General features: G+C 46.8%; 1 protein-coding gene across 2 annotated transcripts in view; it reads right to left on the bottom strand.

Annotated features, from left to right (window-relative positions):
• LOC146858945 (zinc finger protein 135-like) overlaps window positions 1–24,790 on the bottom strand; it is a 161,632-nt gene extending 136,842 nt beyond the window's left edge. For both annotated transcript variants that reach the window (XM_085649596.1, XM_085649597.1), the window contains exon 1: window positions 24,622–24,790. In XM_085649596.1, coding sequence (XP_085505722.1) covers window positions 24,622–24,645 — 24 coding nt within the window. In that variant the 5' untranslated portion in view covers window positions 24,646–24,790. The remainder of the gene's footprint in view (window positions 1–24,621) is intronic.
• Window positions 24,791–25,134: the final 344 nt, after the last annotated feature.

Raw genomic sequence — 25,134 nt, 5'->3', positions numbered from 1 at the left:
AGTTCAGCCCGAACTGCCAATCCAGGTCCTCTCTGGACCGGAAACAAGCATCCTAGGACCGGTTTCGGAGTTTCACCCCTCTTCAGCCGGGATAGCTTGAATCCAGTGGCACCGTGAGCCCGGTACCCACGTCTGGGCATGCCCGGCGCACTTAGGGCGAGGAAGCAAAAGACACACAATTGATGGACGGAATGCAGAACAAATCAGAACATTCACCCCCAGTCAAGAGATCTGTATGCCCAGACGTGGGTCCCGTGCTCTCCATGCCACTGGATTCAATCACGGAGTCCCCAAAACCGGCTTGGCAGTTCAGGCTGGACTGATTCCATGAGGCACAGGGTCAAAACTGATTTGCATATGGCTGGGTTGAAACTGGAATGGCATGGTGAGCAAACAAATGAAGGATTTAGGCCCAGATCTCTGTACTGGGGTGAATGTATGACATTGTTCTACACTCCGTCCATCAACTGTTGTTTTTGCATTTGTCACCCCGAGAGGGACGGGTATGCCCAGACGTGGGTCCTGTGCTCTCCATGCCACTAGAATCAAGCTATCCTGGCTGAAGAGGGGTGAAACCCCCAAAACGGTCCTAGGATGCTTGTTTCCAGACCATGGAGGACCTGGCTTGGCAGTTCGGGCTGGACTGTTCCCATGAGGCACAGGGTCAAAACTGATTTGCATATGGCTGGGTTGAAACTGGAATGGTATGGTGAGCAAAAAATGATGGATTTAGGCCCAGATCTCTGTACTGGGGTGAATGTATGACATTGTTCTGCATTCTGTTCATCAACTGTTGCTTTTGCATTTCTCAAAGTCAGCAGTTCAGTGCTGGACAAACTGTGGTGAAAGTGAGCAGCTTGTTGACGGGCACACCTTCAGGCAGTGATTGCTAACAGTAAGTGCCACTTTCGGGTATAATCTGGAGCTACCTGTTCATTCCTCATTCTGAGAGCAGCTCAGTGACAGGCACACCGTATTTTTCAAACCTGCCTGTCGGTCGATTTCCACATGTTCTTCACGGTGATAGGCACACCCTTATGTGCTTACCTTTGAGTACATTGGTGACAGGCACACCTTTTGTATAGTTGGAATTCGTTGTTACCAGTTTGCCTGTCAAACTTCAATTGTTCTTCACAGTGACAGGCACACCCTGGTTTCCTTCACATTCTGATGGCCATTGCTGATGGTACTTTGGCCTTCCTGCTGTGTGCTAGACATGCGTTATACACTGTGAATTCATGGTACAGTGGAACTTAGCAGCTGCATAGTATTTTTACTGTGTTTTTTTTAGGGGGTTGTCTCTTTAAAGCGACTGGATATACAAGTGTATCCAAACACGTTGCATTTCATACATTTTAAATATCTTTTCTGTGTGCGAAGATGCAAAATATTACGCCACCTCTGGACTTTTTTGCTCCTCCCCAGGGGAACCACCCCTTAGGTGGACAAAGTGGAAAAAGGTATTTTCCCATTACATTTGTGTCTGTGGTGCCATAGGCGCTGAAAGAAAAGCTTCCTTGCTGTTACACTGTTTAGGCCCAGACGGCCAAGAAATATTTGAACACCTCCTGGACAGTGAACTTAGTGAGGCAGACAAGCTAAGTGAATTAGATATTTGTATTAAGAAGCTTGATAAACATTACTTCCCAAAACGGAGTACAATTCTTGAGTGAGCCCATTTCGGAAAACGAATACAAAGAATTCAGGAGTCTGTGGAAAATTATGTCATGAGTTTGAGAAAGTTAGCCGCCACTTGCAAGTTTGAGGAAAAGTCAGAAGGACGTATCCGTGACTAATTCATGCTTGGTTGCACTACTGAAAAAATAATGGCTGAGTTGTGGCAGAAAGACGATCCCAAACTTGATGAGGTACTTATGATCGCGAAAATAATTGAACATTCTCTAGCATGTGTTGATATCATCAGAAAAAAACATAAGTCTCCAAGTGAAAAAGTTCATGTAATCCATAAAATTATGACTAAGTTTGATGAAGTCAATTCTTTTAACAAAATCGCAGGGTGGAAGTGTTTTAAATGTGGATCTTTTGGCCAATGATAGAAATTGCACAGCTGTTGCACCTTCCCTATCTAAGAAGCCGTTTAGCGGGAGGTGCTTCAGGTGCGGTGCCTCCAGTCATTTAGCTAGTGATAAGAATTGCCCTGAACTGTATACCAAGTGTCGAATTAGTGCCAAGGTTGGCCATTTCGCCAAAAGCTGTAGGTCCCAGAGGAAGGTTAAGACTAAGAAAGTTAAATAAGTAATGGTACACAATGAAAAAGATGCTGAGGACGATGTTGATTATGAGGACTTGCACTGTGGGGAGGTTGTTCTTCAGGTTGGACAACGGGAGGCAAGAAGCTGCGGTCCTGTTGACCGAGTAAATGTTAATGGGTAATGTGTGGAAACGCTGTTTGACTCCGGTAATAAGATTTCCCTTCTCCTTAAAAACCTTTATACTGGGAAGTTAAGCTTTGCAAACCAGATATCCATCCATTAGCTTATGGTGTACAACCTATTAGGTTGTTAGGTTATTACAATGTTGAAATAGAATACAAAACTTGTTTCACTGCTGGAAAGATATAGGTTTCTTGTAAAGGTGACCATGTCATTAGTTGGTTTCTCCAGAGGGATTTAAGCTTAATGTTTGATCCCAATAGTGAACCAAGTATAATTTTAAAACAACTGCCGGAGGTTATAGACGGAATCAAAAGCAATGACATTGGGTTTTCATCAGAACTACGGCATGAATTCAAGGAAATGTTTTAGGAAAGGTTAGGACATTTGCCAATTAGGAGCATAAGATCATTTTGAAGAAAGATGTTTCCCCTGTAGCATGTAAAGCACGCAGTGTGCCTTTAGCTTTAAAACAAAGCATGCATGAGGAACTCAAAGAACTAGAAGATGAAGGGATAATTGTTAAGACTGGGGGCCACTGAATGGGTTGTACCTGTGTGTTAGCACGCAAAGCCTCAAGCAACATACGTCTCTTGTGTTGATCTGAGAGCTCTTAATAGGGGTGTTGTTGTTGAAAAATACCTGCTCATGAATATTTCGGAAGTGCTTACGCAGATGGGAGGAGCTAGTGTTTTTTCCACTCTAAATCTCAAAGCGACATACCACCAAATTTGGCTGGAGAGAGATTCCATTAATCTGACCAAATTCATCACACCGTTTGGTTTGTTCAAATTTAGGAGACTGTTGTTTGGTCTAGATTCTGCCCCAGCAGTTTTTCAGACAGCAATAGAGGATGTGTTAGGTGAGATTCCTGTGGTCAAAATATATCAGGATGACGTTTTGATTTATGGATCCAACCAAGAGGAGCATTATCTTAGGTTAAGAATGGTTTAAGAAAGATATAAGCGGAGAGGTTTGACACTGTGAGAAAGCTAGTGTAGATTTAATAAGAATGATACCAACTATTTAGGGCATAGACTGACTGCTGAGAGAGTAAGACCCAAAGAACAGTTGCTTAAAACCACTGATGATTTTCATGCCCATGAGGATAAGGAGGAGCTGTTAACCTTCTTTGGCATGGCAGAATATTATAATAAATGTGTACAATCCTTTGCCAGCCGCACACAAAATTCGAGGGCTCTGTTGAAGAAGGTTGTAAAGTTCAATTGGTCCATTACATGTGAACAAAAGTTCAAGGATGTTAAGTCTACATTCAGTAAAGTCCTGTCTTTGCAAAGCTTTGATGTACATGATGACATTATTTAGCTCATCGATGTCACCTCTAAGGGGTTGGTTGTGGTGCTGAAACAAGCTAAAGATGGTTTGGAAAGAACCATCATGTTTACATCAAGTAGTTTGGTGGGGACGGAGAAAAATTACTCGGTGATCGAACGGAAGGCTCTCTGTATTTACTGAGCCATAAAGAAACATAAGACATTTCTCTGTGGAAAGGAGTTCGAAGTGAGGACTGATCATAAACCTCTTAAGGATATATTTTATAAGAAAAGTCTTGATGTGGTTTCTGGCCACCTTTGTAAATGGGTGGTGGTCCTTCAGGATATCAATTTCAAGGTAGAGTAAATCCCTGGAGTGGGAGAATAGGATTGCAGATTGTCTGTAACAGTTGAGTCCGCAATTAAGAGGACATGATCATGACATGGCTGCAGATTTTTAGGAACTAGATGAGTTCTGTATGAGTTTGTGAGGTCACAGAAGGTGTGGTCAGTGAAGATGAGTGGAGGTGTTGCTTGGATGAGGATAAAATACTGAATGAAGTAAAGATTTTGGTTAGGAAAAGGTGAAACTCAAAAAAGTGCATGTGAGTGAGGAGGGCTTAAAATTTTGGATGGTGAAGGATGAGTTATCACAGAGCAGCAGTTTGCTGTGGCGAGGCACTAAATGAATCCCTCCAGGTCAACTCCAAATTAAACTCATACAGATAAGTCACTGTAGTCATTTAGAATTACAAAAACAAAAGAGAGACTCAGGCTACACTTCTGGTGGCCCAGTATGGAAACGCAAGTTGATTGGGCTGTCAGAGACTGTTTGGAGTGTTGCTGAAGTGACAAACGTTACAAGACAAGAGTGCAGCCGATGGTGGTGAGAGATGCCCCTGTGAGAGTGTGGCAGGAATTGGTTCTGGATATTCTAGGACCAGTGGCGGTTCTAGTGGACATGTTCTCACGATGGCCTGAGATTTGCATTACGCAGAGTGTGGAAACAAGTCGTGTGGTTGTTTTTTTAAATTAGATTTTCAGCAGAGAAGGGTTTCCAGATTACATGTTGACAGACAATGGTGACCAGGTGGTGTCCAGAGACATGGCTGAGTTTCTAGCTTCATGGGGGATAAAGCATAAAAAATGCTGTCTCTATCATCTCGAGACTAATGGGATGGTAGAGATATTTAATAGAGTGCTAAAAGAGTCCATCCAGGTTTGCAAGGCACAGAAAACAAAGAGTGGAAAAAAAAGAGTGGACATTTTTTTTGATGGAAAACACCTTACAGGGTACCGATATGGAGCCCTTTGAGTTGTTTCGAGGCAGGAAACCCAACACCATGGTGTCACCCTCGTGGATGAGGAATGACAATGGAAGTGTGTGTGTGAGAAGGGCGAATGGCAGGCATATCAGCATACAAAGGTATGGAAGAATAAACAAAGGTTTGATGAGTGTAAAGCGGTGCATTCCACTGCTGTGTGTGTTGGGGAAGTAGTATAGGTGAAATTTCCACAGAAAAGTGGAACCTCAAAATTTTCCTCTCCTTATCAGGTTGTAAATGTATTTACTAATTCGGTTAAACTGAGTGATAACTGCATTTGGAATCTTAATAGAAATGCGTACAAAGGGGAAAGAAGATGGTAGTTCCAATGACTATAGAAAAGCAAGGGAGCCAAGGCGTAGAGGACGCAATAGAGTCTCTCCCAAATTCATGAAAGATTATGTTTAAATATATAAGGACAGAGACCATTGAATCGTTTTTATCTTTGCAATACGTTTTTGAGTGTCACTATGTATTTATATTGTATTTGTGTTCTATCAGTAGAGATGTGGGTTATGTGTAATGTGTGTTAATTACCTTATTCTAGTTTCTTTTTTTTTTTTTTGCCAAAGGGAAGGAGGTGTGTAGTAATAACCCAATGTCATACTTGGTACTTAACCTGCCATGGCTAAGTGATTGGAATGGTGTAGGGTAACATAGCATGTGGAACTTTGGGTGAGGTTAGAATGTAAGGGTTTCAGTGGACCTCCTGCGTTGAGGTGACTGGGGCATGATTAATAAAGTCCTCTTTGGATCAACTCTCTTTGGCGGCTATATTTACATCACACATATTGACAAAAATGCACCTAGATAGCAGAAAGGCAACATGGACCACCCTGCAAAACTATTAAAAAAATTAATAAATATAATAACAAAATATAAATTAAAAACAGCACGACAGTACAAAAGGTAAAGTGTACAGCAAAGGAAATGCAGGTGTCTCACAATAGATCTACAGCAAATTTATAATTTTATTAGCAAGCAACGAGCGAGGCAGAATTTGCAGATGTGGTCATGAAAAAGAAGGCTGAGTTCAGCTAAAGGAATGAGAGGAAATATCTGAGGGTATTCTCCCAAGAAAAAGGTGCCAAAAAAGGAAAGTACAACTGAAGAAGATGAAAGAGGGGGGCGTGTAATAGCAAAAGTAAGGAGGAACAGTGATGGGTGGCCAAGGTCGACAAACCCAAGCCTCCCAAACCTGCACCGTACCCCCTGCAAAGGAACTGGATCAAAGTCACAGAGGAGCAGCTCAACTCCAATCTCAACCACGACACCTTCACCATCGAGACCGACGCCAATCTCGCAGCCAAGGAATTACACAAATGGATCTCCAAATGCGCAGACGAACTCGCACCCCTATGCAACCCCGACAGACAGCGCCCCAGAAAGGCCACCTGGTTCACCACCGATCTCCAAGAAGCCAGACGTACCTGCAGATGCATCGAGAAGAACTGGAAAAACAGCAAAAGACCACACCACCTACAAAAATGCTATGACGGAATACCACCAATGCATCAGAACCACCAAAAGGACCTTCATTCAAAACAAAATCGTTGCCAACTCCGCCAATTCCAACAACTCTAAGGAACTCTTCAGCGTCATCCAGGAATTCACCAACCCCCACTGTGAAACCACGAACATTACCCCGTCCCAGGACCTCAGCAACAAGCCCGGACGTACTTCCATCTGAAAATCAAGAGCCTCAATGACAACTTCAGCAACCAGCAACCAGACACCTGACCCCGCAACCATCCCCTTCTCCAGCAATTCCAGCCAGCCCACCTTCTCCTCCTGAACACTGGTCACGACCAACAAGACCACGTCGACCATGAAAGGCATCCAAGCGGGGGCCCCCACAGACCCCTGCCCGATGCACATCTACCACAGAGCTGCCATCGCTCCAGAGCTACGACGCACCATCAACGCCACCTTCAAGACCGACACCTTTCCCGACAACTAGAAACCCGCAGAAGTCAGACCCCTTCTCAAGAAGCCCTCAGCAAGCCCCACGGCCCTCAAGAACTACCAGCCCATCTCCCTCCTCCCCTTCGCGGCAAAAGTCACTGAGAAGACTGTCAACGCACAACTAACTAGGTTCATCGAAGAGAACTCCATCCTTGACCCCTCTCAATCCCGATTCCGCAGCAACCACAGCACCGAGACCGCCCTACTCGCCATCACAGATGACATCCACGCCCTCCTCGACCAAGGACATACCTCGACACTGATCCTACTCGACCTCTCAGCAGCGTTCGACAAAGTTTCCCACCGACACTCGCCGCTAGACTCCACAACGCCGGCATACAAGGAACCGCCCTCGACTGGATCCGCTCGTTCCTCACCAACAGATCCCAAAGAATCAGTCTGTCTCCCTTTCTCTCTGAACCCACGGAAATCAACTGCGAAGTACCCCAGGGATCATCGCTCAGTCCCACTTTCTTCAACATCTACATGGCTATCACGCTGCCATCGTCAGACATCACGGTTTCAGCATAGTATCCTAAGCCGACGACACCAAGCTCATCCTCTCCCTCACCAAGGACCCCACCACCACCAGACTCAACTTCCAGGAGGTATGCAGGACGCCGCAACAGCTGCCTAAAGCTGAACTCAGAGAAGACATAAGTCCTTGTCCACCTGGTGGTCCACCACCCTCGGCAGCCCCCAACCCCACGGACCACCCAGTGGCGTAACAAAACTTGAGGGGGCCCCTCTGCAGGATACGTGGAAGGGGCCCCTTCGGACTCAATCAGGAGCCTTCCAGCCAGGATATTGTGCTGATGGGGCCCTTGGAGTCCCCCCACACCGCGGGTGCTACGGGTGCCTATGTTACGCCACTGGCTGGTGCTCCTGCTATCTCCTCCTTTACGGACACGCTGCTGCTTGGTCTTTGCCCTTGGAGCCAGACATGGCCTCATTCCAGTAGCGCCTGCTTATCTCGTCTCTTCTTGTGACACCATACTTCCAGCAGGAACCCAGGCATTTCTAAATGCTTCTGCTGGCACAATGCAAGCCCTTCACTGCTGTTTTCTTACACTCTAAGCTACGACTGATTTGGATGGAGAGGCCATGTAGGAAGCTGGGGGCATATGTATCAACATCTCCATTTGCGATTCTCAAATAGCGATTTTTTGAGAATCGCTATTTGAGAATTGCAAAACGGGATGTATCTAAAAATTCGCACAAATTTTGTGAATTCTTAAAATTCCTTAACTGCGATTAGCAAATTGCGAAATCGCAATTAAGGAATACCTTCCCATTCATTCCTATGGGCCAGGAGGCCCATAGCAATGAATGGGAAGTCTTTCTCAATTTGCGATTCGCTATTTGCTAATCGCAAATTGAGAATATTTTCAAAGGTGCAAGGGTGTCATGATGACACCCTGATGCACCCCTGAAATCAGCATGTGTGCGCCACATAGCACTTTGGAAAATGCCACAAAGTGCATTTTTCAAAGAGATCGCAAATTACCACCAACTTGAAGTTGGTGGTAATTTGCGATTTCTTAAGGAGAAATCGCACAACTTGGGTGCGTGTTACATAGCATTTAAGGAATCGCAATTTGCGATTTCTTAAATGCTTACGCAAACTTAAGAAATCGCAAAATTAGCGATTCCTTAAGAATGCGCTGCTGAAATGCCTCATACATCTCATTTTGCGATTTTGTATTCGCAAACGCTGTTTTTTTGCGATTCGCAGCGTTTGCGAATACAAAATCGTTTGATACATATGCCCCCTGGCTCTGTATATACTATACCAAAGTGAGGTATAGTGTACACAGAGTCCAGTGGAACCCCCAAGGTAGGCAGAGGTAAAGTTAGATAGCACCTTACTCTCTATGTGTGGTATTGTGGTCGAACAGTAAGGATTTATCAGAGGACAGTGTTAAGTATTTGTTGCACACACTCAGTCAGTATGTGATTTCACACACTCAAAGACTGAACTTCAGACCAATTGTTTTGTATAAAAATATTCTTTTAGTTATTTTATTTTCTAGAATCAAGCAAGCCTGGTCCAGGTAAGCAATAAATACTTGACAGCAATAAGGCAGTTTGAATTGAAATTGTATATGCACTTTGTTTTAACTTACAGTATTGTCACTGAGAAATGCAATGCTTTGTAGAATACAGTACATTTACTTTGAATGGGCTTTTTAGTAAAATTACAGGTAAGTTACTTTTAATATTACTTTTCTTACACAGTATAGTATACCTGGATACTACACTGGGACATTTCTTGAAAACAGATAAGTAAAATCGTGTTTGTTAGTTCGTACAATTTTAAAGAATTTCTTTAGGTTTTACCATCTCCACATTCGGAAACTTTTAATAGAAAAACAGTCAACGTTATCCTATGGAGGAAAATAGTGTTAACAGTTCAAAGGTAAGTACTTTGTTGTGGGAGTTGGTATTCTGGGGTTAGACTCAGGGGTCCCCTAGGGTCAAGGATGCATTCTTGTTGCACCCTCAGCAGTACTAGGGCGGCCGGGTGCAGAGTGCTGAGGCCCAATATTATTCAATGGGGGATAGGGGGCCTCCGGTTGGTGGCTGCTGACGAGCAGGCCACTGGGTTGTGGGAGCAAAGCATCTGGACTTAAGCTCAGGGCAAATGGGGGTTTAGGCCAGCATAAAAGATGCACCCTCAGCGGCACTGGGGCAGCCGGGTGCAGAGTGCTGTTTTGCCATCGGAAGCCATGCAGCTTTCAATGGGGAGTCTCCCGGGGCATCACTGCTTCTCACCTTTACACAGCTGCTGCACCTAGACATCATTGTTTCTCTCCTTTAAATCCCTGCTGCATCAGGGCATCACTGTTTCTCAGCTTTAACTGCTACTTCACCACAGCATCACTGATTCTCACCTTCAAACCACATGCCGCACCAGGGCATCACTGCTTCTCACCTTTAAACCACAGCTTCACCAGAGCATCACTGCTTCTCAGCTTTAAGCCGCTGCTGCACCGGTGCATCACTGCTTCTCAACTTTACACCGCTGCTTCAACAGGGCATCACTACTTCTCCCGTCTATACCGCTGCTTCACCAGGGCATCACTGCTTCTCACTTTTACACCGCTGCTGCACCAGGGCATCACTACTTCTCACCTATATACCGCTGCTGCACCAGGGCATCACTGCTTCTCACCTTTAAACCACCGCTGCAGCAGGGCATCATTGCTTCTCACCTTTAAACTATCACTGCACCAGGACATCACTGTTTCTTAGTTTTACACCGTTGCTGAACCAGGGCATCACTGCTTCTGACATTTAAACTGATACTGCACCAGGGCTTCATTGCTTCTCACCTTTAAACTGCTGTTGCTCCAGGTCATCACTGCTTCTCACCTTTACACCGCAGCTGCACAAGGATATCTCTGCTTCTCACCTGTATACGACTGCTGCACCAGGACATTACTGCTTTCCACCTGTATACCGCAGCTGCACCAGGAAACATTGCTTCTCACCTTTACACCGCTGCTACACCAGGACATCCCTGCTTCTCATCTGTAAATTGCTGTTGCCCAGGGCATCGCTGCCTCACCTTTGTCTCATTGCTGCAACAGGGCATTGCTGCTTCTCAACTGTACGCTGCTGCTCACCAAGGAATCACTGCTTCTCACCTGTATGCTGCTGCACGTGGGCACCACTTTCTCGCCTTAATACCACAGCTGCAACAAGGCATCACAGCTTCTCACCTGTACACCACTGCTGCACTAGGGAATTACTGCTTCTCTCCTGTACACCAATGCTGCATTAGGGAATTACTGTTTCCCACCTATACACGACTGGACTGCTGCCCAGAGCATCACTGCTTCTCAACTGTACACTGCTGCTGAACCACACTGCTGCTGCAGAAGGGAATCACTGCTTCTCACCTGTTTACCTGTTTGGCCATGGGCATCGCCGCTTCACCTGTGCCTCACTGCCCCACCAGGGCATCGCTGCTTCTCACCTGTATACCGTTGCTGCACCAGGGCGTCACTACTTCCCACCTTTCTCCTGCTGCTGCATCAGGGCATCACTGTGTTACCAGTGTGTCTCTGTTGCACAGACTATCGCTGCATCACCTGTGTGTCACTGCTGCACCAGGGTGTCACTGTTTCACCAGTGTGTCTCTGTTACACAGACTATGGCCGCATCACCTGTGTGTCACTGCTGCACCAGGGTGTCACTGCTTCGCATCTGTCTGTCAATGGTACACCAGGGCATCACTGTTTCACCTGTGTGCCACTGCCACAAAAGGACATCACTGCTTCGACTGAGGTGTCCTGCTGCACAAGGGCATCAAAGATTCACCTCTATGTCCTTCTTGCACCATGGCGCCACTGGTTCATCTGTGCGTCACTGCTGCACCAGGACACCAGTACTGCATGTCGGGATCACATTTTCCTGCGTGTCAATCCTGCACCTTTGTAGTACTGCTTCAACTGTGGGCCACTGCTTCATTAAGCTTCACTACCATGCCTGCACCATCAATGGTGCATCAGGGCACTGCGTCTGTGTCAAAGAATTGCTGCATCTTTGAGGTACTACTGTTTTACCAAAGCAAAAATGACCTGCCTCGTGATCCTGGAAGTAGTGAGGATTTTTCGCAGCACCTGTGCACCAGTGCGCCACTGAAGCATCACTACGCGCCAGGCGTGATTGCTGCATCAGTGTGCGACTGGTGCACTGGGCACTACGGCTGCATTTTCACATTGCTGCTTCTCCGGGGAATGGCTCATGTACCTGGACATCACAGCTGCAAATGTGCACCAGGCTGTTACCGCTGCAGTTGTATGTCATATCTATAACTGAACTGTACTGCTAAACTTTGACATTAGTGCTGTAGATCAGCATCATCGATGCACCTGTGAATTCTTACTAATCTGCATATCGTTGCTGCACTTTCACATTACTGCAAAACCTTTGTATCCCTGCAGGACCTGTAGGGACATAACTGCTGTCCTGGCGCACCAGTGCTGCACCTATGCATCACTGCTGCACCAGAGCATCGCTGTTGCATTTGTGAATGCCTGCTGCACCAGTGCATCACTGATGCAAACATGTGCTACTGCATCTTGTCATTGCTATCACTGGGCTTCTGCTGCTGGACCTGGGCTTTACTGCTGTACCAGACCTCTGATGCATCGCTTGTGCACTCATGTTGGACCAGGGTTTTACTGGTGTACCAGACCTCACTACTGAACTGATCATCGCTGGTGTGTTGCTGTTGGACCAGGGTTTTACTGCTGTACCACACCTCACTACTGAACTGATTCATTGCTGGTGCGTTGCTGTTTGACCAGGGTTTCAGTGTTGTACCAGTCCTTGATACTGAACTGCTGCATCGCTGGTGCGTTGCTCTTGGACCAGGGTTTTACTGCTGTACCAGACCTCACTACTGAACTGATGCATCGCTCATGCACAGATGCATTTTAGTTGGACCAGAGTGCCACTGATGTACCAGGCCTTTCTATTGAACTGATGCTTCACTGATGGAGTGATGTTTTGCTATTGGACAAGGGTTTCACTGCTGCACAAGTCCTTGCTACTGAACTGATGCATTGCTGGTGCACTGATGTTGGACCAGGGTTTTATTGAACTGATGCATTGCTGATGCACTGATGTTGGACCAGGGTTTATTTTATTATTTTTATTTTATTTGTGGGTTTTATATAGCGCCTGAATCATCCCATACGGGGTATCTCTGCGCTAGGACAGCCTGCTGACCATCAAGAGAGTGAGATTAGAAAAGCTCTGTTTTCAACAGTTTCCTGAAGACTAATAGGTTAGTGCATTGACGTAGTTGTAGTGGGAGGAGATTCCAGTATCGAGGTGCCAGGTGAGAGAACGCCTTCCCTCCCATCCGCGCCAGTTTGATGCGAGGGGTACACAGATATGCTAGATGACTGGATCTCAACAATCTAGTGGGAGTATATCTGACTAATTTATGAGCCAGATAGCCAGGACCCAAGTTGTGTAAGGATTTAAAAACCATACAACAGATTTTAAACCCGACTCTCTTTTTATAGGGAGCCAATGAAGGTCGCGGAGTAAAGGAGCTGAAGGAGTCCTGGGAAGTGCATTGTTTACTAAACGGGCCGCAGTGTTCTGGACAACCTGTAATTTGTTGAGAGATTTTTCTTTGGCTGCAATCAATAAGGCATTACAGTAGTCTAGTCTACTGATAATCAACGATTGAGCAAGGGTTTTGCGGGTGGTTAGGGGAAGAAAGGGACAGACCCTTCGCAAGATGCGGAGAGAGTGAAAACAGGTTCTGGCGGGCCTGTTCACATGTTCTTCTAGAGTTGGACCCTGATCAATACGCACTACTAAATCCTTTACTACATCTTTAGGGGACGGGGCAGAGCCCAATTCCTCTGGCCACCAGCTAGGGGACCATCTAAGTTTTGCCTCTCCAAACAGCATTATTTCTGATTTATCGGTATTCATTTGTAGGAAGTTCTCCCTCATCCATTGCGCAATACCCTTCATACCTTCAGAAAAGATAGCTTGGGTGAGTGGATTCGATTTATCAAATGACAGCAAAAGTTGCGTGTCATCAGCATAAGATATGGGGGTAAATCCAAGCCTTCTGAGGAATCCTGCCAAGGGGGTCACGTAGATGTTAAATAATGTGGGGCTCAAACAGGAGCCCTGTGGAACCCCCTTGCTAATGCAGGTAGTTTGAGAACTGTAGGGACCAAGATTCATGGTTTGTGTCCTATTAGTTAGGAAGTCAATTAACCAACTCAGTGTTTTGCCCCTATGCCCCTAACACCTATCTCCTTAAGGCGGGTGATAAGAACCTGATGGGATATGGTGTTGAAGGCAGCCGACAGGTCAAGCAGGACCAGCATCACTGCCTGACCATTGTCTGCTGCCATTCGGATGTTGTCTATGACCTCCACTAATGTTGTTTCAGTGCTGTGTTTCGGGCGGAATCCGGACTGTGATTGATCTAGACAGTGGGTGGTTTCAATAAACTCGGAGAGATGTTTATTAATATGTTTTTCGAGAAGTTTACTATTAAGAGGAAGCAAAGAAATGGGTCGGTAGTTAGTGATGTCCTCTGGTGACAGCTTCGGGTTTCTCTTTATGGGAACAACCTGAGCTGCTTTCCACTCCGCTGTGAGGACGCCTTCATCCAAAGATTTATTGAGGATAGAACAAATAGGACTTGCAAGAGAGGTTGACAAAGTGGCTGCGATTTTTGCCGGCATAGGGTCTAAAGGTGAGCCTGATTTAGTGCTCTTTAAAAGAGCGTCAACTTCTAGGTTGGTGCATGTAGGGAAGGAGTCTAGGGTTTGTAAAGCCACCTTGACGGGGGTTAAATTTATGAGCGGACTAGGGCAGGGAACAGAAGTAGAGGTGATTTTTGATATATTGCACTGATGTTGGACCAGGGTTTTACTGAACTGATGCATTGCTGATGCACTGATGTTGGACCAGGGTTTTACTGAACTGATGCATCGCTGGTGCACTGATGTTGGACCAGGGTTTTACTGAACTGATGCATCGCTGGTGCACTGATGTTGGACCAGGGTTTTACTGAACTGATGCATCGCTGGTGCACTGAACTGATGCACCGCTGGTGCACTGATGTTGGACCAGGGTTTTACTGAACTGATGCATCACTGGTGCACTGATGTTGGACCAGGGTTTTACTGAACTGATGCATCACTTGTGCATTGATGTTGGACCAGGGTTTTACTGAACTGATGCATCGCTGGTGCACTGATGTTGGACCATGATTTTACTTCTGTACCAGTCCTTGCTACTGAACTGATGTTTTGCTGTTGCTGATGCACTGATGTTTTGCTGTTGCGGATGCAGTGATGTTTTGCTGTTGCACCGGGGCTTCTCTGCTGTACCAGGATTTGCTTCTGAACGTATACATTTGCTTATCTAATTTTTTAAGACATAATTGTTGCACAGAACCAATGATTCATCACCAAAGCAACATGATGTACAAGCAAGCCAGAGCAAAATCAGAATGTAGTATTTTGTGTCTATCAATCTATCTAACTACGTATCTGTTACACGGGCATGTCACGAATGAACTTAACTCTTGCACAGTGGCATCAGTGGTACACTTGTGAGTGGGGCTTTCACTTTCACACTTAAGTGCATTGCTCCTAAAAGTGGACAGGTATCCGTGGGCGGGATCGGGATGGAGTGAGGTGTCACCGTGATCCTTCAAAGCGTCTCTGTGAACCCTAGAAGTAATAAACTTCCACCAAGAAGAAAGCCTCCTCACAAGGAGCTGGGTGAGGTAAGTCACTAGGGGAAGTGGCACCCCGCCAGCCAGACCCAGCCAAAGGAGACACTTGCCCCAAAACGTCAATGTCACGCTCTCTCTGAACAGGAACACAAGCAACCCCAGACCAGATTCAGCACTATCCCTAGACACGGAACCCCGCTGAAGGAGATTCACTTATCAAAAATATGGTGGGTTGAAATGTTTAAATTAATCAAAGAACCCTCGAAGCTACTGATAGAAACACTGTGAGGATTTCCTCAAGGCATGGAAATTTAATTGAAACAGTTAGTTGTTAGTTTTATAGTGAAAATTAAATCAAATGGGATGTTTAACTCCATGAGATCAGTTTGATTAGGCAGAGTAATGTCCGTCCTGATGTCCAACCCCTCCCCACCCCCCCCCCACCCTTTTGCTGGGGCTGCGCTGGGCATGGGAGGGTTTCAGAGCACAGAGACATTATTCTATGCAGAGACCAGTCACCTCATTAGCATGAACACTGCCACCTGGTCCCAGCTAGTTGTTTCCGACTGGCTCACCTGAGGCCTGTTGCTTCGGTGGCTGGGAGGGCCGGGCTGCAGAAGACCACGGGTAGCAATTCTTAAATAATATTCTCACTACCTGGCACCCACCGGCTGCCTGACAAGCAGGTTACGCTGCGCATTACAATACTGGCCCAGCCTTGCCCCACCCTATGTCTCACCCTGAGGCTGAAAACCACGCAGCTGCGTGCTGCGCAAAATTGCATCATGTACGCGCCGGGTAATTTATGAAGCGCGGCGTCGGGAGTTATTTTAAAAGTACGTTCTAGACAGCCTCTGCTGTCTGCAAATGTACTGGGTGCCGAGGAGGCCCCGGGAGCTCAGGGCCCCCCGCAACGCAGGGGCTGCGGGGGCCTGTGTTACGCCCCTCGGACCACCCCGGAAACCTTGCCATTGTACTCGACACCTCCCTCTCCATGAACCAAATGGTCAACGCAGTTGCCGCCAGCTGTTTCAACACCTTCTGTATCCTCCGAAAGTCCATCAAATGGATTCCCACCCCCTCCCTGAGTCAAGGAAGACCGCCACCCACGCACCCATAACCAGCAGACTGGACTACAAAAACACCCTCTACGCCGGGATCAACAAGGAACTACTCTTCAAGCTCCAGACCATACAGAACACCGCAGTCAGACTCGTCCTCGGCATCCCTCGACACAAACACATCCCCCAACACCTACGGAACCCAGTGGCGGCTGGTGACATTTGAAAGTGGTAAGGCATAAAATGATTGGCATACTGCGCTGCAGCGATCGAGTGTAGCTAGCGAGCCCAAACAACCTAAGGGGAGTTTGAGGGGGTTCTCCCCGCCTAAATTTTTTTGAAAAAAGAGTGAACAAATGGTGCATTTTCAAGCAAATTTGAGAAAGCAGGAAGGTTAATAAAGCAATTGTGAAAGTGCAGTTATTACATTAATAAAGAGATGTCATATGACATAGGTAGCTGCTTATTCAAACTTTCTTTCACCCCATAGTCCAGCAGGGTCTTGATACAAGACAGATAAGAGAACAAGCATTTACAATGCAATGGTCTCGGCATTGGTAAAGTTAGAGCTATTGGCATTGCTCATGACATTATTTTTGTTTATGTTTTTGTTTTTAAAACATTTAAAGAAACGGCATTGTCATGAGCAATGCCAATATCTCTAACTTTAACAATGCCGTGACAGTTGCATTGTAAATGCTTGTTTCTTCTGCTCAGGATGTCCCCATTAATATTAGACATACACGAAGGACTCTTTGGGTGAGAAATAACTGTCAATCGTATTCATTAGGTTGTTAAACAGGGAATGAAAGAAGATAAGAGAAGGAATGAGAGAAGGAAGGAGTAAACGAAGGGGTAAACGAAGGAATGATATATGGAAGGGATAAAGGAAGGAATGAGAAATTGAAGGATAGAAGGAAAGAACGAGAGAAGAACGGAGTGATGGAAGGGGTGAAGAAAGAAATGAGAGAAGAAAGGGGTAACGGACAGAACGAGAGAAGAAAGGAGTGACGCACGGGAGCCCCATTTGAGCAGACACTTCCTGCTACACCGCAGGCTCCGCACATGTCCCGGGCAAGGATGCATGGCTTCCTGTGGGCCGCGGCGGTGATTCTGTTGCTTCGGCAGTAAAAGGGGTAGGCTCCCTCGTAATTTTAATATAAAATAAAGGAGGAAACTCACCAGTACACGCCGAGATATGGGGAAATCCAGGAGCTGGTCACCGGCAGCTGCTGCTTCTTGGGGACGCAGTGATCAGTTTCGGCAATACGGCGGCAGAACAGCCGTGGGCGAGCGCGGCGCAGGAGCTGCACAGGGGGCAACGTGCTGCTACCAGAATTCTCTTCCGGGGCAGAGGAGGGGGAGGCAGGGACGGGGCAATCCACTACGGGGGAGCCTGCAGCTGTGAGCAGGCAGAGATTGGCTCAAGCAACAGGGATAAGAGCTGGGCAGAAATATCTTTAATGCCCTGTAACACACGTCTGACATGGGTGTAGGTAGACACAGGCGGGGGCGGAAGTGCTTGAAGTGGTTTGGAATGAGCCCCTGTTTGTGTTTGCCATAGTCATTTGCAGCTTCACAGCTGATCCATGGTGGGGTGGGGTATAGCGCCTCCTTGCACTTTATGGCTTCCAGGGCTCTAACAATGGCGCCGGTCTATTCACATGCATCGGCTGCAGGTGTGTGTGCTTAAAACTGAGCCCTGAATGGAAGAGGGCTTCTGCTGTCCACGGTGACTGCGGGTGGGGTCTCCCGGCAGCCTCAGTAATGCAGGGGTGTCACATGGTAACTGACTCGATCAGTCCAGAACCCCCAAACCATGAGAAAACCCCCAACCACGAGAAATGGCTACGTAGATGGAGGTGAGCAAAGAGGGCGGGGAGCCTGAGGGTAAAACAGTCTGGCTGAAGGGACAGAAGAAGACGGAGTGGCGACGTGTGTGATGGAGTTGAAAGTCCGCGTGTGTCGAAAAAAGGATATTGAATACAGAGACTGTGTGTGTGTGAGAGAGAGAGAGAGGAAAGAGTGCTACGGGGAGAGATAATAATGACATGCTTCAAGGGAGGGAGAAGGAGAGAGTGATTGCGTAAGGGGGTGGAGTTAGAGTATGTGAGAGCGAGGACCGAAGCGAATGAAGAGAGCCAGAGTGAAGGAACTGAGTGAGAGACAGGAAAGAGCAGTAAGCGAGAGCGAAGGGAGAGCGAACGGGATTAAATGCTGAACGAGATTGTAAGGGGTGACTATGACTGAGAACAAAAGCGAAAGAATGTGGGGGAGAGAAGGGAAAATGGGTGAGAACGAAGGGCGAGTGAAGGCAGAGAATGAGTGAGAGCGAGTGAGCCGGGCCCCAACCCGGGGCTCCTCCACGAATCCCACCCACCTCGCAGAGCCATCATTGCCCTCGGGCCCCTCCCCTTGGACGCGGCAGTTAAGGGAACAGCGAGGATGACCGGGAAACCAGTGCCCGCAATAAGGGCAATTTCACACCGAGATTAGACGCGCTGCAGCAAGAGGGCTCCCCGGGGAGGCGCGGCGAGGGCACGGGGAGGGGAGGGCAGCAAGCGCCGGGCCCAGAGGCTTGTGGGAGTGAGGCACGGGGAGAGTGATCCCAGCATACCAGAGTACTGCAGACTCAGGGGAGAAAGAGAGCATACTATACAAGAGTACCACAAGCCAGGGGGGCAAGTGTAATCACCGGCAGCTGCTGCTTCTTGGGGACGTAGTGATCAGTTTCGGCAATACGGCGGCAGAACAGCCATGGGTGAGCGCGGCGCAGGAGCTGCACAGGGGGCAACGTGCTGCTACCAGAATTCTCTTCCGGGTGGGCAGAGGAGGGGGAGGCAGGGACAGGGCAATCCCACCGCATACTTGTGCAGCAGATAAATTAGAACCGCACCAGAGGTGAGCAGGGTTGCACGCAGGGTCCGACGTGTGGCAGAGAGGACGAGCACACCACCGCCTTTCTCCAAGGCAGGCAGAGCAGAAATGCCTCGGAGAAAGGGAGCCTCATTTTCGGATTTGGGGGCGTGTTTTGCTGTTGTCTCCTCCCTGAGACTTCTCGCAAAAAACACGCCCCCCGATCCGAAAAAGACGGGGCTTCAACGGAGTGACTGGACCTCTTCTCCAGTGGCTGGCCAGCATTTAAGAGGCCAGCCAATGGAGAACAGGATAGAAGAGGGGCGGGTGCAAGCCCCTCTTCTCAAAGTCACTCCAACTCATTAAATCTCGGAGCGAGACTGCGCAAGCGCAGCCTTTCGCAGCCGAGACCTAAAAAGCAGTGTGGTCCTCGACCAGGAAGACACTGATATTTTGTTGGTAAGAAGTCAAAAGATTGGTCAAATTGAAAACCTGAAATGCAATATGCAATCCAACAATTTGCAAGTACATCTCATCTATGTTCAACAAGCCATGTTTTACCCATGATTGGAATTGTGAATCACCAAATAAACTGAGCCACTGCAATCAACATCAACCAAAACTGTGGCTCAAGGTTACATATTGACAGAAACAGTGTAAAACAGAAACACAGTCTAAATAACTATGAAAGTGACACATAAATATTGACCATGCAACTCAAACTCAGAAATTCCAGATCCAAATTTACTGCCAAAGCAGGCCTCCCACGTGTCATTTCATCTGGGCTAAGTGCAGTCTACAATTCATGACTTGCCAAAGCAAATTAACATTCTCTCATATTTAAAAATTCCTGTAGCAGACAAAATTTTAAGTTACCCCAAAGTGGGACAAGATATTACATTCCAACATTCAATTGTCTGTTCCAGTGTCTGATTATAGTAGAGATAACTGTGTATGTATGCTCATACCTATATCTGTCTTACTTCCTATGTCCCTCTTTTTCTCTCTCTAGCTCAACACACTCTCTCTTTCTGCCACACTCTCTCATTCTGGCTCTGCTTAGCTCCATCTCTCTCCGTTTCTCTCTTTGTAACAAGTGCAAGATAAAGTGACAAAGGAAAAGCAAAGCCATTGTGATCAGGAAGTGAATCTTTGTCCCCACACAGAAGGTAATAGAAAGTAAAGTAGCCAGCAACTCACTCCCCCTTGCCTAGAAATTGATGGTAGTCATTTGCCATCCATTCATTTTCCTAGCCCAGTATTAATGCTTTCGTCTCATAAGAAATCAAAATCATAGATACACCTGACATTACTAGGATGTGCAAATTTCCAGGCAGTGATGTTGTGGTTGATTACGTTAGATAAAAAAATTAAAATGGGAAGCATCCTCGAGTTTATGCATATTTCAAGAATACCCCTTAAAGATTTGCTGTCACTAATTGTATGTGCTTTACATTGAAGCATCTTGGGAGTGTGTGAGTTGTGCGGGGGGAGGGGCTGCTCTGTTTTCTTTCCTATGACCTAAACCTCACATCCTTAAGTTGGCCCCAGCCTGCCATGCTCTTTAAAGGAATCTACTTTGCTTTTCATCAGATAATTTGCTTTTGTTTTCTTAGTATATACAAGCACTATATACTGGTAGCTTTAAAGCGCAAAGACAAAGGGGGACTACCGCCCCTGGCAACTACTGGTAGCCTGGTGTCTTCGAATTGGATAATTCTGGCTCTTGACCCCCTGGGTCAGGTCTCACCGGGAGCAGCTTCTCATCCAGTCTAAGTCAGGGACAGGCAAGAGCAGAGCCTGGCACCAACTTACCGCCTGCAGCACCATGGGAGAGCAGACAGAGGTTCCTGGCCTACCACAAACCCTCCTGTCCTTACCACATAATCTGACACCATGCCCCCAAGAGCCTCCCCACTGACCTCGTCAGCCGGCTCTAAGTGAGCAGAAAACGTCAACAGATCTGTATCCGGATTCAGGGGAACACCCACCGGAAAAACATCCAGTATTCTTGGATCCAACTGGTCATTTCCTAATTCCAAACATTATTAAATTTTGATCCAGAGATACCAGCTGGATCAGACATTCCAGCGTTCATATCTTTGCTTCCAAATCCAGGAAATTCACAATGAAGGCCTAAATTAGATCTATAAGGTGACAGCAGGCAAGAAGGCAGTAAATCTAATTAGGTTTGCACAGCCTTATCTGACCTTGAATAGCTGTTTACATGATGTAATTATAACACAGGAACAAAAGACAGAGCTGGGGTTGCAAATAGTGGTGTAAAGAATAGAAAAAGGAGGGAGAGAAAGAGAGAGTGCGAGAGAAAAGAGAGAGAGTGGGAAAGAGGGGGAGAGATCGAGGGGGAGAGACCGAGAGAAAGAGAGAGGGAGAGGGACACACACATGCGCACAAACACACACACGTATATAAGGTGTATCCATAGTGAGTGGGCAAAGCCAGGGCTTGTAACTGCAGATAGTGTTGTTGAAGGCAGGAAGAAAATTTGGCTAAGTAGGCAGCTACATGCACAATCACAGACACACAAGCGCACACTGTTCTGTACATACAGTATCATTGTAGTGCTAGAGCAAACAACGTCAAAACAAAGAGAGTAAAGTCTATGGAGTCATAGCAGGTAATAAAATGGGGGGAAAAGGTGGCCCCAGTGACTCCCTATTTTTGACTAATACATATATATTTAGCTTTGTTCCTTTCCCTATATCATCAACACACAAGCACAAAACAGATTCGAACATGCCGGACATACTGGCAGCATCAGGAGCGAAGAGAGAGACTGTGACTCTGTAAGAATTTGTGGTCAAACAAGGTGATGAGCCCAACAGTCCTCACGTCTCATCAATCTACGTCTACAACACTGTGTAATAAAATACTAGCATTCACAGAGACAGTGGAAAGCGAACGTGGGTATCTAACTAATATGCACATGCCCATCATGAATACTGTGCTAAATGTGTGGAGGTAGCCAATGAACAAGGACCTATACAATACACCTGCGATCACGGATAATTTTGAGACCAGCCATTCTACAAAAGCTTCTCAAATGCGGGCAGGGAGCGGTAAATTAATTGGATAGCCATTCCAAGTTAAAAGAAAACAAGTAAGATCGGTCCCATATTTATGATGCCAGAAGAAAGCAGCAGTTTGTCACTTAACGCTACTTACGGTCAATAATCTTGCTGATAACTTCACATTTAGATTAGATCGTAAAGCACGAGCCCTGCAGGAAAAAAAGCGTGCCACACAGTTTCTCTGACAAGAAATTCAGAAGACCGAACGAACCCCTTTGAATATTGTATTCACAAGATAATTAAATGCCATGTCATCTTGAATAACGTTTGTTTAATTATTCCCCTTAGTTGCTCACTGTTTCAGTGTATTTGCAATCGAACAGTGTGGGCTTATTGGCGTGAAACGGTGCACAGGACATGTTCCGAACCCAGTGCACAGAAAACAAGTAGCAAACAACACAATACTAAAAGTTAAACATCAAGCGTGGCAGAAGGAGTGGCTGCCACTTACAGAGAAAGCGACGCGTCGCATGCGAGTGAAAGTAAAGCATCATTCGATTGATAGGTCAATTTCTTTATACAGTGCAGAGAAAACAAGTAACACGATATGAAAGTTAAACATGAGGCATGGCTAAAGGCACGACCGCCATATTAACAAATAAAGCGCGTGTGACACTAGAACTAAAGTAAAATATCGCGCACAAGACATTTTCCATATCTAGTGCCGACAAAACAAGAATGAACGTTAAACATCGAGCGTTGCGAAAGGTGCGGCCGCCATAATTACAGTTAAAAAGCCACATGGCGCACAGGACATTTTTCATATTCAGTGCAGATAAAACAAGGAACATAACAGAAGAATAAAAGTTTGTTTGTCCGCATATCCCTTAAGGTGCAAAGACTTGCCATACACATTGTCACAGCCCAGGGCTTGGCAGTGGTGTCACTTGGCGGCAGTGCTCGGGAGTCAGTCGGGGCTTGGGGGGGGGGGGGGAGGGGGGGGGGGAATGGCAGGGTGGGTGTCGGGGGGGGGGGGTGTCGCAGGGGGGGTTAACGGGGGGGTAGTTTTAAAATAAAATAAAAATCCTACCTGACCAGGCCCACGCCGCCTCGGGCCCTCGGGCCCGTTGGTGCCTACAGGAACAGCCGCATCACTGCTGGCAACTGGCAGCCCCTCTCAGCCAATCCTGGCGCTGCTGGCGCCAGGATTGACTTAGAGCAGGGTTACTCGCCGCCCGCCTGCCCATTAGGAGACCGAGGTTTGAGCCTTTGCTCAACCCTCGCTCTCCTAATGGGCATGCGCCATCCTGAGCAGACACTAGTGCGCATGACTGAGCACGGCGGAAAAATTCGCCAACCTTCACAAGTCATGCGCACTTGTGCTGCCTGCCCCTGGTCTGACAATGCCTGTCAGTCAACATGACGCCGGACCGCCCACCCCTTTCAGACCTCTGAAGGGGGTTGGCGGTTCGACGTCATGCTGACTGACATGATTGTCAGTTCTCCCTTGGCGTCTCTGAACTTAAGTAAACTGAGAGTTTACTTAAGTTCAGAGACGCCGAGGGAGCTGCGGGCGGCTTGTGAGGCAACGCCCCAGCCCCCTAAAGGACGCACCGCCACTGACGGAACCTCCACTGGCTCCCTGTTGAGAAGAGGGTCACTTTCAAGATACTCACCCACGCCTACAAATGCCACAACACCGGGCACCAATACCTCAACGAGAGAATCTCCTTTCACGAACTCAAAAGAAACCTCCGATCCACCAACCTCACCCTCGCCGAAATTCCCCGCATCCACAAAGGCAGAGCAGGAGGAAGAGCCATCTCCTACATCGCAGCCAAGACTTGGAACGAGCTTCCGATCGACATCCGACGTTCCCCCTCCCTGAACATCTTCAGGAAGACGCTCAAGACCTGGCTCTTTGACTGAACAGAGATGCCTATCGCCTCATCCACAGCGCCTTGAGATCCTCACGAGTGAGTAGTGCGCTTACAGTTCCCTGATTGAGTGATTGATTGATTGATTGAAGGTATGCATGATAAAAAGTGAAGAAAGAAATAACACCGAGCTAATAGCAGTAAAAGGATCAAGCATGGCTCGTGTTTCGAGAAGAATCATTTTAGATAACTGGGGAAATGATCCAACTGAAATCACCTGACAATCTTTTTTTGAGATTTTGCTGAAAAGTAGGGCCCATTCAGTTAGTTAAAAGGCTTTTTCACCTGTTCAGAGGGTCTGAAGAAGATTCCAAGGAGAGAACCACCGTACAAGTGAGGGAGGGGACGATGAGCATGCCGAAAGCTAAAATAGGCAAGCACAACTAAGACACATGCAAGCTGACATTAAAGTTCGCTCCGAGTACACTAATGATAATAAGAATAACTCACTAAATGGCTGCAATTCAATGACTAATAAATAACGTGCACCAGCGTCATCCTTCCAAAAGCCACCCACTCGAAGCCAATACAGTAACGCTCACCTTCTCTGAACTCTGGCGGGACATTTCTCTCCGGAGTATGAAGTTGTCTTACCCTTGGGATAAAAAAAAAAATGCACTGGTATTAACCCAGCAGCACCAGTTTAACCCACCACAACATGTGACCTCTCCCTACGTGCCTGTTACCGGAAGTGTTTTACATTCCCACCATGTCAAATTTACTGCGCATGCTCAGAAGTGAAGATACTAGCCTGTAGCAGATACCGAAATACATATGTGCTCGGAATGCCATGTCTTTAATTGTGCATTTTAACGAGTGAAAAGCCTCGTTTGCATTAGCGAAATTGTTCCTCGTCGTTATTGTTGTAGCTGTAAAGTGATAAGAAATTAATGTTTCTTTTTAAACAAAACATACATTAAACTATTCCCGTGCCCAATTTCTGCTACCCTATCTGCGCATTTTTTGAAGCAACCCTCTCTGTTTACCCCAACAGGCTACTTGAATGTTTTACTCTGTCTTCTGAGACACGGAAGTTTTTTTGGTCCACTGAATTA

This window comes from Triturus cristatus, chromosome 3_2 (genome assembly GCF_964204655.1).
Source record: "Triturus cristatus chromosome 3_2, aTriCri1.1, whole genome shotgun sequence".
Classification (NCBI taxonomy): Eukaryota; Metazoa; Chordata; class Amphibia; order Caudata; family Salamandridae; genus Triturus; species Triturus cristatus.
The sequence above is the reverse complement of the archived record's forward strand: the minus strand, read 5'-3'. Positions and strand labels throughout refer to the sequence as shown.